The 14,992-nt window shown below is 40.3% G+C and overlaps 1 protein-coding gene across 1 annotated transcript in view; it reads left to right on the top strand.

Moving 5' to 3' along the window:
• The window catches only part of daam2 (dishevelled associated activator of morphogenesis 2), a 90,152-nt gene extending 78,466 nt beyond the window's left edge, over positions 1-11,686 (top strand). Inside the window, exons 23-27 of the mRNA XM_059352732.1 lie at positions 17-124; positions 1,180-1,240; positions 1,623-1,754; positions 6,999-7,169; positions 7,265-11,686. Of these exons, the coding sequence (XP_059208715.1) occupies positions 17-124; positions 1,180-1,240; positions 1,623-1,754; positions 6,999-7,169; positions 7,265-7,477 (685 nt within the window). The 3' untranslated portion in view covers positions 7,478-11,686. The remainder of the gene's footprint in view (positions 1-16; positions 125-1,179; positions 1,241-1,622; positions 1,755-6,998; positions 7,170-7,264) is intronic.
• The last annotated feature ends 3,306 nt before the right edge of the window (positions 11,687-14,992 follow it).

Here is a 14,992-nt window from a genome sequence, read left to right as displayed (position 1 = left end):
ACTTGTGATTCTACAGGAGCATCACCATGTTGCACTACCTGATCATGATCATTGAGAAGAACTACAACGACACGCTGCACATCCAGGACGACCTCAGCAGTGTACCGGAGGCTGCCAAAGTCAAGTGAGTGCACAATGATTTACTGTGGAGACGCTTGCAGGGAAAAGACATTTGCACCATAGATATGTACCTTTATTACAAGAGAGAGGAGCACAGTATTGGAGTGAATTCTCAATAAAAAGTAATTATACTATGCATTCTGTAGAAAAAAATATGAGATGAGAACTTTTTTGTCATTGAACAGAGTAACAAGTACTAGGACAACGAAATGACCATCAACCTGTCCATACATATACGTAAACATACATAAAATATGACAAAGGGGTGGACAGGACAGGAAAACAGGAATGGAAGAAATACAGCATAACAAGAGGATAGGGGAGCAAACATAAGCACATACTCAATTTTACAACATGAAAAACTTGTGACTTGCAATAGGGGAGGGGCGTGGGGGAATGGAGGTAGCCAGCACAGGCAAGCAGCCATCCGGTCCTGCAGCCATGGCGGCGCTGGTCACAGACCCGCTTGTCATACTGGGGGCACAAAGCAGCGAAGGCGTGGGATGGGGGGTAGTAGGGGGGTGATTGCATATCTGCATATGTGGCCGTGTGTATGTGGAAGTTCATGTGCGTAAGCCTGTTGAGTCGTCTCGCCAGCATCACAATCAGTCAGTGCCTCAGTTCGCAGGAATGTCATAGCGATAACACAGCAGGTTGCCATGGAGACAGCCTTGGTCAGGTTCCGGTAGCAGGTGTCTGTGGGAGGTCAGGGTGGGAAGCAAGAGCGTCTCACTGCAGTGTCCTTCCAGGGGAGTATTTACTCCAGTAACTGCCTCGAGGCCAGATCTGGTTGAGGGGGGGCCGAAAGCAGATAAGACTGGAATTGTTGGGCTTAGGGCAGGTGGCCGCATTCAACTTACACGGCTACCCCTTTTCCATTCTGGTCTCCGAATCGTATCATTTGCCTCTGCAAAGCCGTCAGCTTCTCCAAGATGTTATAATTAATTTATTTTCTAATTTCTTCTTTAATTTTGGCCTTTTTACTTGCTGAAAATATAAATAAGGATACAAGACACAAACAATAACAGACGATTGTCTCCATTTTTCCTCTTTAACTAGTTTGTCGGAGTTGGAAAAAGAGGTGCACAGCATCAGAAGTGGACTGAAGGCTCTGGAGGCGGTGAGTTGTTTTGCGTTTGTGTCACGTTCACTCCCATTGGTTCTTCTCCTGTCTGTAATTATGTTTTGGAGCAGAGCAGAGATGGACTGCAGGGTGAGGTGTTTAAATGCTGGTAATGTTCCACACTGACATACATGGAAGAGCAAATTTTACATTTGCAGCCACACACAGACACAAGGGCTTATATGCATGCACACATGAAGGCGCCTGAAATCATCGCCATTGATCAGATGCTCTTCCCTTGAGTAAAAGAATCATTCATCACTTCCCCTGTCTCTCTTTTCCTCCTTTTTCTCTAAGTAGTTGAAAAACACAAGAATCTCATGACATAACCACATTTGGTTTTGAAAATCACATCTCTTGTCTGTTTTTTCCCCTCCAGGAGCTGCACTACCAGCAGAGCAGGACGAGGGAACGTGGGGACAAGTTTGTGGCTGTGATCGGTGACTTCATCACTGTAGCTGGCTTCAGCTTCTCTGAACTGGAGGACCAGCTGAGTGAAGCCAAGGACAAGGTAGCTAACTGTACAGTGAATGGTGGATGTGAGAAAAGATCATTCTGTGAGTCCATATGTCCACGTGGGTGGCTTTAATGGACCCTGCGCTCGTAGTCCTCGCTGCCAAAACCTTCATGTTAGACAGACAGAAGAGGAGGTAGGAGGAAAGAGACAAAACACTGAAGGGAGAAGCTATGATACCTCTGTGCATCCCCCTCTTAGTCCTGTATGATGACTTCAGCAGCGCAGGGGAAACCCAGCATTGAAAGATGACCCTGGAGTCCCCCCTCGTCTTTCTTTGTGTTGTCTCTTTGAGTTAGTGTATAAATCCATAGTCTCCTTCCTCGTACACCTGGGACAAATGGCCTTTTGAACCCTATTGGCTCATGTATTGATGTATGGTTGGAAGTATGTAAGCTGAAGATATCAGTGGGACTGTGGGAATCCCATAGAAACCCAGCATTGAAAAGATTAATGTGAACATGTTATTTAATTTACAGGCCTTTGGCACTCCGTTGCACATTTAGCATCCTAACACTGACACATTGGAAGCTTTTAAATCTTGCAAACTGCATTTAATAGCTACAGATATTACATTCTGCTTTATTATGTGGCTTGAAATGATGATGCAGAATGCCCTAAATTGCTTAAATTCCCCAAAGGAGGAACGGATTTCGAGAGAGACCGTGAAAAAGACAGGAGGAAGGGCCCTTGTGTTTTCACGTAGCACCTCCCCTCTACTTAATTATTTGTTCAAGGAGGAGGTCGGTGAAAAATTGGAGGGAAAACGGGTCAGCTGGGACGTCATGGGAAAAGAACGGGAGGAGCAGGGCACCGGTTACTGCTGTAAAACAAAAGAACCTGTGTTCACTGGCCCAGACTCGAACACACTTTTCCTAAACTTTCCAACTGTGTGTCTAAGTGTGGTGTGTGTGTGTGTGTGTGTGTGTGTGTGTGTGTGTGTGTGTGTGTGTGTGTGTGTGTGTGTGTGTGTGTGTGTGTGTGTGTGTGTGTGTGTGTGTGTGTGTGTGTGTGTGTGTGTGTGTGTGTGTGTGTGTGTGTGTGTGTGTGTGTGTGTGTGTGTGTGTGTGTGTGTGTGTGTGTGTGTGTGTGTGTGTGTGGTTGGTAAGTGGGGAGTCTGACGCATTAACTCAGTGCTTGTCTAAGGCTCTCTGATGCTCCGCTGGGTTTCCATTGGAATACAAATATGGACGTGTGGGTGTACATGCGGCGTTTCGGTCTTAAGAAGGTAGAGCAGAATGACTAAACAGAGCAGGAAGTCCAGTGAGGATCATAAAGCTCTATGGCAACAGATGTGTGTGTGTGTGTGTGTGCGCGAGAGAGAGAGCAACACACACACACACACACAAACCCTCACCAGACACTACTACATATATTACAAAGGATTACAGTTGTCCAAGGTCATGCAGGTTATTGGGACAGAGGTTTCCAGAGGAGGGATTTTTCTCTTATCCAGGGAGATTGGTTGAGTTTATCCTTAACAACTCATCCACACACCCACACATCAACATGTTCACACACAATACAAGATTCAAGAACAAACGTGTGATTTTCAAACAGAAGAAAAGATCAGCCTCAAGATATTCCATTGCCACATATAGTACCAGTCAAAGGTTTGGACACACCGTCTCAGTCGATGGGGTCTGTTTCTGAGCTATATAAAAGAGTTGAGAACTTTAATCCTTTTATACAGGTGCATCTAGCTGGTGCTCTGCAGACTTCCCTGCAGTTTAAACTATATTTAGTTCATGTTTTATTTCTTGCTCACATTATGCTCAGTACATGGTCAGGTGTGTGCACCACTGATTGCCCCTGATTTGGACCAGGTGTGTGAGGCCTGTATGTTGTTGGGTTACAGTGCTTTGTGTTGACTCATTGTCTCACCATCTCGTCTTCCATTTTGTGTCTTCTAGTGTGTAGGTTGTTTGCCCTGGGTCGTTATTAAACCCAGCTCCCCCGAGTCCACAACTATGGTCCATATCTCACCATCCTACCATCTTTAGATTTTCCTTGAGTACATTTCATAGCAAGTTCACACACAGAGCAGTCACAATATCTTTGTATAACTGGCAGGATTTAAGCAGTGGTTGAGGAGAAGGTGCCAAGCAAGACCAAATCCATGATGTGTTAACCAGAGCCCGTCTGAAGCAGCCTGTAAAAAAAATCTGTGGATTTTTAACAACTTTGAATCAAAGTGCTCAACAATAACTTGAATTAACTTCAATGATTAACTCATATAGATACAAATTTGAACACAAACACCAGTAGCTGCTTCAGGGCTCAGACTTAAGGCTACAGTGAAAGGGAAGGGGGATAAATGACCCTACAGAGTTTGGCTAGATTTCTGCAAGTCATGCCCATTTTCACAGGTGTCCTCAGACCTCAAGATTTCTGAATGAAAATGTGTTTCTTTTGGTAAATGTCAAATGTTTTTAATACCAAATCACAGCATGGAATTATCTATGGTGTTCCTCAGGGTTTTGGTGTCTTAGTATGGTATTTTCGATGGATTTTTGACCATTTTTCTCAATTCTAGAGTGGTGAAAAACAAGTTAGCACAGAAATCTATGTAAACAAATTAAATAAACACAAAAATGCTGCAGCAACCTATGAAATATAATATAACATGGCCTTCTTATGCTTTGAACAGTCTTTACACCAAGTGTAAAGACATAATTTGAGCGCAAAAGTGTGTTTGTGTGTTTGTGTGTGTGTGTGTGTGTGTCTGTGTGTGTGTGTGTTTACTCATTTAGCACAGACCCGAGGGGATGAGAGGAAACAGATTTGACCAGACACATAATTACAGGAGGGAGAGGGATGATGGTGGTGGGGGTTACCATGGTGACCAGCCATAATGACAGGATGATTTTTTTCATCCTCAGAAAAAAGAAAACCCCAACTCCTTCATATCACAACCCTAGAACCCCATACAGTGTACTCCCCTCTCGTAAACTCCAATGATCAGATGTTTTTTTTGTCACTTTACTCATCATGACATGCCGTTATAGTAGAAGAGAGTCCAACAATATGAACTGCTGCTTTTCAACTGTTTTGTTTTGAGTCAGCACAGTTCTTGCATAGTTACAATCTTTCAGTGTGCAAATCCGCTGAAGCAAAAGTTACTATGAACAAAATTACTTTCAATGCTGCTGTTTTGCCACTTTATTTACTGTACATTTTACTTACATAAATGTTTAATAAAATAGTTTCAAGTCTACTTTAATACAGCATGTTGTTCATTTTGTAAATCATTGTCCCATTTAAAGTAAAGTAGACAGTATGATTGACAGGTAACTACCACAGTGTGCTGTGTGTTTACACTTAATGGGAGTTAACTGGAACATTTTGTTGGTTTAAAAATGAACTTGTTCAGTGTTCAGTTGGACTTAAAGACATATTAAGGAGTAGGTTTTAATTTAGAAAAAACATTCTCCCTTGCTAACCAAGCTAGCTAGCTAGCACTAGTGTTAGCTGATGACATAGCTTCATTATGGCTCCCAATCTGTTTTGTGCATGTACCATTAGCAAAAAATGGTCATAAACCAAGACGGTGAAGGCCAAAATGCTGAATTCGAGGCTCGAGGCAAAGCAGCAGTCCATAAACCAGTAGGAGACGACAGGCTGACTATGTCCACTATTTTTTTTTTACCGTCTGTGGTTGAGCTCGACGGTGGAACATTTAGGAGCTAATGAGGGCAAGACTTTAGACCTGAAGCCCTTTTAGAAATACTGAGTAAGGTTGGGTTATTAACAATTGCAGAAAAGTTGAGATATTGTCTAAGACGTAGATAAAGCAAGAATGCAGTAATTTTCTAATCCCTTTAAACACATGTTCAATTAAATACTATCCAAAGACATATTATCACTTCAAACTGATCAACTAGCTTTTTCTAAATGAGCAATCTGAATTCCTGAAGATATATATTCTGTTTTCGTTAACAGAAACATGTAAAATCAGGATTAATCATTTTGCACTTTAAAAATAAGTAAAAAATGACCTTCTCCTCTAGCTACACATGTAGACACTGAGTTGATGTGGACTTTAGAAACGACTAACTCTATACACATATATACACTCTATACAATAATATTACACTTCAAGTATCACATTGTTTTTAAAGAAATCGTCTGCCATGCCGTGCTTTCTGCGGTATACGCAGTCCAAAGCTCTGTGTGTGGGAATGTAGAGTAGCTTTGGCTGCAGGCATCGTCTTGGCACAGAGCACTGGACAGCTTGGACTGAACAGGGTGGACATACGGTGGTCAATGTAGAGAGAGTACAGCTTGTGTGTGTGTGTCTGTGTGTGTGTGTGTGTGTGTGTGTGTGTCTGTCTGTCTGTGTCTGTGTGTTCTTGCAGTTCTCTTGAATATTAAGCATGCATGCAGCAAAGAAATTTAAGGAAAGGCACACATATGCAGGCTCTGTTCTTTCTGTCAGAAATCTTGCCATGATTTTTGACAGTGCATTTAAGTTTGAGGCAGTTAGGCTTTAGTCTTGGCTAGTGTTCTCAGGTAGAAAAAACTTCTCCTCACGACTGCACTAACCTGCTGCTAAACTAAAACTCAGAGTGACCTTGAGAGAGCTATTCATGCCTTCATCACATCTCAACTGGACTACTGTAACGATATCTCTACACCAGCATGGATCAATTGCAGCTTCGCCGCCTGCAGTTGGCCTAAAACTCACCCGCCCGACTCCTCACCTGCACTAAAAAACGTGATCACATTGCATCGCTCCACTGGCTCCCCATCTGTCACCGCATTGACTATAAACTTCTACTAACTGTTTTCAAATCCCTCCGTGGTCTGGCCCCTAATTACCTGTCTGACCTTCTGCACCACCACACCCCTCCAGAGCAACAGCTGACCAACTGCTGTTGGAGATGCCCAGGTCCAGATTGAAAACAAGGGGCGACAGGGCTTTTTCAGTAGCGGCCCCCAGACTCTGGAACTGCCTCCCCCTCCACATAAATGTTTTTAAGTCACACTTAAATTCTCACCTCTTTTCTCTTGCCTTCGATTAAAGTTTTCCTCCGGCAAGTGCTACGGAATGGTGTCCCCTAGTAATCCCTCAGTGCCTTTGAAATTGTCCCTTCTTCTTTTGATTTGTTTTAGGAAATGTCTTTTAACCCTTTTTGTTTCTTTCACCTTTGTCAATCCTGTATTTTATTGCACTTTATGTGAAGTAAATGCGCTATAGAAATAAATTTGACTTGACTTGACATGTTCATCTCTCTGCAGTTTACCAAATCTCTGAAGCACTTTGGGGAGGACGAAGGGAGGATGCAGCCCGATGAGTTCTTCGGGATCTTCGACACCTTCTTACAGTCGTTCAGCGAAGCACGGCAGGACCTGGAGAACATGCAGCGACGTAAAGATGAGGAGGAGCGGAGGGCACGAATGGAGGCCATGGTAAGACAAACATTGAGAGAATCAGCCTGAGAAAGCAATTGTACTCTCTTATGTTTCTGTCTTCGCCCCCCTAACGTCCTGTCTCCTTTTTCCAGCTCAAGGAGCAGAGGGAGCGGGAACGGCGGGCAAAGAAGAGCGGGGCCTCAGAGGAGGTCGGCGGGGAGTTTGACGACCTGGTGTCGGCGCTGCGCTCCGGCGAGGTCTTCGACAAGGACCTGAACAAATTCAAACGCAACCGCAAACGCTCCGTCAACCAGCTGGTGGAGGGCGGGGGCCGCGAACGCGCTGTCACCAAGGTCAACTACTAGATCGAGGGAAAAAGGAAGGAAAAATAAAAACACTAGACACTTAAATTCTGCCGTGGTGTAGATCTCTTAACACCTTTAGTCCAGGTCCTCGAGAAGTGACCATTGACATTGGAGAGGATGTAAATAACGGCTGGACTGGACATGTAGCGACATGTATGGACAGCCACGCTGTTTTGAAGGATTCAACATCCTCCTCTGATTGGTCTTGTAAAGCTATTCCCAACCCGTTTGTCCTGGGCGTTGTACGATCTCTTGATCTTGGGGATCTCCAGATGGACGGACAGACCACTGTGACACATTATCCCATATCTTTTGACCATATCCTCTTAACACTGTGCTCAAGCTTCCAGCTCTCAACACCACCATTTTTAACTGCTCTTTTTTCCTCACAAACCCTCCCCTCTGTAAGTCCCTTGGTGCTGGAGCAGTCCTTTCTTTTTACTGTCTCTCAAGCCAGTCACACTGTACATAGACTCGAGGCCAAGAGAACCGATTGGAATAAGGACTTCCGGGAGATTCGATTCAAACTGAAAAAGAAGGTGGGAAGGGGGAACTAAGCCATAAACTCCACAGTCATGGTTGCTTCAAGTGTCCCCCCATAAGAAAAGAGACTTTTCAGACACGGAACATGGAGGGATATTCATAAACTTCCTTTACTGGGGAGATGGGTGTGTCAGCAAATCCCAGAATGCTTTTCAGGCTCCTGAAAGAGCGAGGAAGGATATCGCCACGTCCCATCAGCCTTCTCCAGCACACAGCTTTCCCAGGGAGGACGCACGTACGCCCCGAGCTGCAGGTTCAGAGGATACAACTAGTCTCAAGGAAATAAACAGCTTGATCCACTTTATACACACGATGACTGTGCCACAAGGGTCAGGCCTCACCTCCACTCCTCAATGGTTTCGACATTGTTCTGGCATTAACCCGTGCCAAAGCAAAGAGAAAGCAAAATGTAAATGTATTAATACAAAACATACTGCAATTAGGCGTTGATATATATTTATATTTAGATGCAGACAAGCTAATTGCAAAGATGTAGAGGGTTTTTTTATGTTTTCATGGCATTTTGGGGTTTTGTACACGCAATGCATTATTTGTTGGTGTTGCAAGTTCACATTGCTGTTGAAGTGAATTTCTATACATTTTGCGCTTTATGTAAAAAAAAGAAAGAAAAAAAGTAATTGCTTGTCCTTTTCACACCTGTATGTCTTGTTTGCACTGTAGCTTTTCTGACCAACTTTACACTCCACAAACTAATCCACAAAGTCCTCTCTGTACTTAAATCACCTTTATCTATAACAGAGATAATAGAGGAATGCCATATAGGATGGGTTTACAGTGCTCTAAAGCTCTAAAGGCTGCAGACTGTGTGGACTCAAAGTGGCGGCCATAAGGATGCTGTACAGCAGTTCTCATTGAGCCTTTAACGATCTCATCCATAGTGTCTGTAGGACCTGTTCCACTGGTGCTTAAACTCGTGGTCTCAAAGAGAGAACTGGTGCTTGATTACCAAGATTCAGGCTCATCATACAGCATTTTTGTGTTGTTTTTTTTTCAGTTGGCATTGCGATATCAGACCACACCATGTGACGAGTCTGTTATTGCAAAGTCAGGGTACAACAAAGCACTTACCGGATGTCGTAATTAAAATATAGTGGGACACTAACAGCCTCAGAGAGCATCATAGGAAAGGATCTTTACCTCCAGCTTCTCTCACACGTTTCAGACATGACTAAAGCCTGTTAGTACAGGAGACTGGTTGCCAAACAAGAGTCAGATCCACATACTGAAGCCAATCATTTTTTCTTTACATTTTTTAAAATATTCACTTTAGTATATTTTTTATTTATATATGCATTTCTAAAACCTTAGCAGTAGACATGACAAAGGCTGCAATATAATGTATTGGCTCGCCTCAGAACAACATTTAGACATACAGCACGGTGGAGGGTAGCTTGCTACGGGAAGTTGACCCATAGAGAGGGCTCTGATCCTGGCTCGTGGAGGGCGCCACTCCTGGTCACTTCTTGGAGAGATTAGGATGCATTTTGGGACATCAAATGAAAGTGTAGATCCAAAAAAATCAAGAATCATATGCCACATGTGAACATACACCTTCATGTAAGCAGATAGAGGACAACATGCACGTACAGTCTATATGAAATACCCTGATAATCATCCATTGTGTTCTTATCATACCTATTTAAGTCATTCCATCTGCATGCATGGTGTCTGCAGTACAGTATAGAGCCATATGTGAGCTGATTGTCGGAAAATCACTTTTTTACTCACTTTTCAGAGTAAAAAACGGACAAATCCTGATAAATCATGCATGCATATTTCAGCACACACCCTTATTATGTTGAGTAGCTTCAGCTTATTAGTGATATGAGTGTAGTGCTCATTCACAGTTACAGTTAAACACCAAGGACTCATATTGCAGTTCCTTTCTCCACATTAAAGCAGAAATATTTTATATTTCTATACTTGACTCAACTAGCACTTGGTGTGTTAGCTGTGTTGCAAAACACAAGACACTTCCAACGTCAGATTATTGAATGGATCCATCACTTAACACTCACTGCTGTGTGTAATTACATTACTCCAGTAATAACAGCTGTCCCAGTTTGTCCTTCATTCTGCCAACTTTTCTGTTCTGTTTAACTTTCACCTTAAAGTGCCTCTGACCCTTTTCTCACACATATATCATTCCTATTCGCTTTCCATACAATGCACTGTATTTGCTAGTGAAATGCAGCTGACAGTTAGGTTCAGTTGGGTGTAATCTGGTGGCTTTAGATGCACTTTTGTGTTCCATTTGGCATCACAAGCAGTTAAAAGCAGCTCTCCAAACACGATGCAGCTCCAGGCAAAAAAACAACAACTACCCAATATCATCAACATGTGATCAGAGAAAACTCCTTTCAGCCTTTAATTTCTCCATAGTCGTCACAGAGCGTCTCATCCTACCAGGGGTTTCGTCCTTTAATTCCCCCTCAATCTGAAGCAGAGAGAAGATGTGAGGCTACAAACACGGTGTGAGTGCAGAGAGGAGCCCCGTGTCCCACACTTTAGAGATTAACCTGTAAGCCAAAATCGGTTCAAACTTTCAGAAACTGCAAAATCAGAAAAGTTCTATATCCTACGGGGAAAAAATGACGTATGATTGCATATTCTTTAACCAGCATCTCATGTATATTTGAGCTATTTGATTTCCTAACCTATGCTCCTTCAAGTTAATCAGAGTTAGTATATCAGACTTCGGCAGACCCTTTAAACTTTTAATCCAGAGCTTCTATTCTAGTGCAGACTATTTACAGAGGGGTATTGCAACATTGTCAGTATTATTACAAGTTTATGTTGTTCCATGTTTAGATGTTTATTTGGCCATTGACTGGCTGAATTTTGGAGTGTACAGATGGAAATCAGAGGAATGAAATTAGTAGCTTGTTCAATGCACTTTTATAATGGGACATTTCCATTTGCAGCGCCGTTACGAGGGCCGAGAACCCTCTAGAAACAAGAAGGGTGCAACGAAAGAGTGGTGCAACAAAACATGGTGTATAGAAGAGAGAGAGAAAGGGGGCAAGTGAGGTTGGGACTCCGGCTGGGCCGCTGGAAACACATTCTGTTAGGGGGCAGAGATGGGATTTGTGGGGACACAGATAAGAAGAGGGGACACTCGTACCTAACGAGTGTTTGCAGACCTCGTCTGTCTGTTGTCTGCTTTGGTGTGTAAAAGAAAAAAAGGAATGTTTTCTGACACCACCACATTTCTGTCAAATCATGCACTTGACTTGGCGTCGACCTGCATGCCTGAAGAAGGGTGCACAAAGTGTGACGTGTTGACTTTAATAGAATATTGCTTGCTATATGGAACACACCTGTTACACATGACAATTTGTACTGCCTGAGAAAAGTTGCACCCAGTTTTAGAGGTTGTATAATTGTGAGGAGTCAGTATTTTTATGGTTGGAAAAAAAAGTATCCTCCACCGAAAGATGTACAGTTGGAAAAAAAAAAAAGGATTTTGTACACCATTCTTGATGTTTGAGATAAGATTAAAAAAGATGAATACATTAAGGAATGTTCCATTTTCCTGTAAATTGTACCTCTATTTATTTGCCTTATTTAGTTTGCTATATTTTGTATGTACACACAGCATTACAACAAAATGTTATATTAAAAATATGAATATGAATAAATAAACTGTGGTCCGTGTATGATGGATAGTTTTGAGACTTGTATAAGAATGAGAATCTTTTTTTTTTTTTTCATTTCTATAATTTTATTTTTGTTTTGTATTTTTTTCTCACCCTGTGTCTTTTGTAGGGTTACAATAAACTTTTGTCCCTTACAGCTGATTCTGTTCTTTTCTTCAGAAGCTTTTATTGAGAACAATGTTTGTCTCATTGGTGTATAGATACAGAAGGACTTGATTGGTGCATTTCTCACATCACTATTAACATTTGCACAACAGTTAATACATTTCTCAAAACAATTAGTACAAACTGCAAAACCTAGTTGATAACATGCAAAAGTGTGTCACTTGCTCAAAAGGGATAGCTCATTCCTCAAAAGCAAGTATTCATGTTAATGAAAGTGTCAGTGTCATCAAGATGAAAAGTCCTGACACCATGTTTATGAACAAGATAGTCAAATGTCTCTGTCATGTTTTCATTATTACATTGCTCTGTAAATGTTTACCAATGCAAAAAAGTCAGATCTTGGTGACATTACCTGAAAATGCTCCAGACAGCACTGTATAGTATTTACACAGCCATTTGAAAACTACAGTAAAGTTACACATTACTGTATTTAGTGAGGTAACTGAGTACAACACACTGAATATGTATGTTTTACATTTTTATTGCATATGCTCTTTGTAATTCTAATTTGTTCACAGCATTGTGCAAAAGAAAAAAACAAACAAACATAAACTCCCTTTGGGTAGAGTTGTGCAAAACTGTAAACAATATTGCAGTACATAACGAACTGAACATACAACATACATAGTACTGTAAATCATTCATGCACATCCAGACGTTCCTCTCTGTCTGGCCACATAGTTTCATCTACATTACAGTGAATATTATCTCTTGCAATGCAGCGAGGAAAGTATCTCCTCAAGTGGCGAATCCACCCTCTGCAGTGAAAGCTGAGGTTCACTTGCGAGAAATTATTCAATCTAGGAGACATTTTCAGGAAAAAAAAAAGATTTAGAAAAAATATATAACATTTGTTTGACAAATTTTGACAACTAGTTCAACATTTTTGTATGTAATGACTCAAGCATGTGGAATGACTATTCAGCATTCACAAGTATAGTTAATTTTGACTGACATGACATAAGCAATGTTAATGTTGTAAAACAGCAGAGAGTTGTATGAAAGCACCTGATGACTGTCCAAAAGCATTTGTAATTTGTTGTAAGGAATGAGAAACTGCTATGACGTGCATAAAATGACTAAATGTTGTGGAGGTTGAACTAACTTGTGCAAATGTTAATATTGATGTGAGAAATGCACCAAAGCGACTGAGAAAAACTGTAAAATATGTTGTCTATTCATCAATTATTCATCTGTAATTTCCAAGAAAAGTATTTTACAACAAATTTGATAATAGAGTAATGTTTTAAGTCACTCTTTAAGAAAAAAAGCCAAACATTCTGCTGTTTTTTTTATACACCAAATGCTTAACAGCTTAACCCTTAATAGGGCACTCATTGAAGTACTTGCAAATTCTAAATTTCAACCCTAGAGAATATTGGAGGATATTACTTACTGGCAGAATGTGGACTGTGGAGTGTGTAAAAAAACATCCGGGGGAGGGGGGTAATATTTTGAGAAAAAAGTTTACGAGATTAAAGTGGCAAATCTACGAGAAAAAAATGCGCAGATTTATGAGATTTAAAGTGAATCTGGGAGAAAAAAGTAGCTTTTTTTCCACTTTTTTCTCGTAAATCTGTGACTTTTTTCGTGCAGATTTGCCACTTTAAATCTCTTGAATCTGCGACTTTTTTTCTTGTAGATTTGCCACTTTAATCAAATAAATTTGCAACTTTTTTCTCGAAATATTACCCCTGTGACGTAACCAGATCTTTGCTGATTAGCTGGAGGAAATCCATGTGGTTCTACGACCTCACAGAGATACACGGGGACCTCATTTTGATATCCACTGAAGTTACCAAATATAGTTTTTCGCCTGATAAAGGGTTAATAACAACAATAACAAAAAAGATTAATAGATTCATTAAATAATAATTAAGTTTTACTCTATGATCTAGATTTGCACAGTGGACATGCAAACAATTATTGGACTGTTCTAAGACAATGGATAGTCTGACAGGTGTCATCCATGTGATTTTTGTTACACATTGAAAATCATAGTGAGGACTGTTAACTTGGTTTTATTGCATTATCAGTAGCAAGAAACCCCAGACTGACAGCAGTTTTACAGCACTTTATAGTTTCATTTTACTGTGTGTCAAAGAGAGTATCATTCTAATAAAACTAGTTAACTATTAACATGAAGAATGTGGAGGTTTAGTACCAGCGTGTATATGAATGCATTGCTATTATCACTATTATATGCCACTCATGTAACAGTGATGTGAAAACTATTGACGAACATTTCAATCAATATCTATATCAGTCCCTTTGACTGACGTTGTGTTGTAGTTTCTCATAGTGACCACTGGGTGGCAGTGAACATTTGAAAAAGACAATGGGATTTTTCAGTTTGTCTTTCACTTGTCTAATCATCATCATTGCTAATCAGTGTAAATAAAGAGGAAAAACATGTACATTTTAGAAATCTTTCAAAAGCTTGTTTTAAACCAAAAGTGTTATTGCTATCTATTTGTAATAATAAACAGAATTCACCTTTTAGAAATTAATCAAGCATAACATTCAACCACTAAAACTATTTTTTTTCTGTTCAGGAAGGAAGGAAATAACTAACTAATTTGACATCTTAATCAAGAAATAATAATGTGCTTTTCTATTTTTATAGTTTCTTTGTATAACAGTACATTTGAAAAAAAGGTTAACAAAAATAATAATTATATTTTAGCATTAAAAATGTTTATTTAATTACTAATGCCGTTAATTTAGGACAGCAGTATGTATATACACAATACATTTTGGACATGGGTAATAATAGCTGATTAATAGCATATGGCTAAAAGAATAAAAATAATAAAGCACTGAATAAAAGAGGAAAGGCAATTACCATGATGTTGTTGATTTGACTTATTTTTTTGTAATGTATATATAGTATAATTATGTTTGGCTGTATGTGAAGGTATGTATCTATATCCTCCCATGTATATGTTTTGTTATTGCTGTGTTTTTTTTCCATAAAGTGTGGATCTTTTGTTCATGTATTTTTTTTCTCCTCAAGAAATTATTTTATGTCCTGAAAATTAACTCTTAACACGTTTTTTTTCTTTTTCTTTTTTTTTTTTAACTTTCTACCATAGGAGCTGCCTTAGTATTTATTTTTTTACTTTTG

This window comes from Centropristis striata, chromosome 16 (genome assembly GCF_030273125.1).
Source record: "Centropristis striata isolate RG_2023a ecotype Rhode Island chromosome 16, C.striata_1.0, whole genome shotgun sequence".
Lineage (NCBI taxonomy): Eukaryota > Metazoa > Chordata > Actinopteri > Perciformes > Serranidae > Centropristis > Centropristis striata.
Note: the sequence above shows the minus strand (reverse complement) of the source record. Positions and strands in the feature narration are given on the sequence as shown.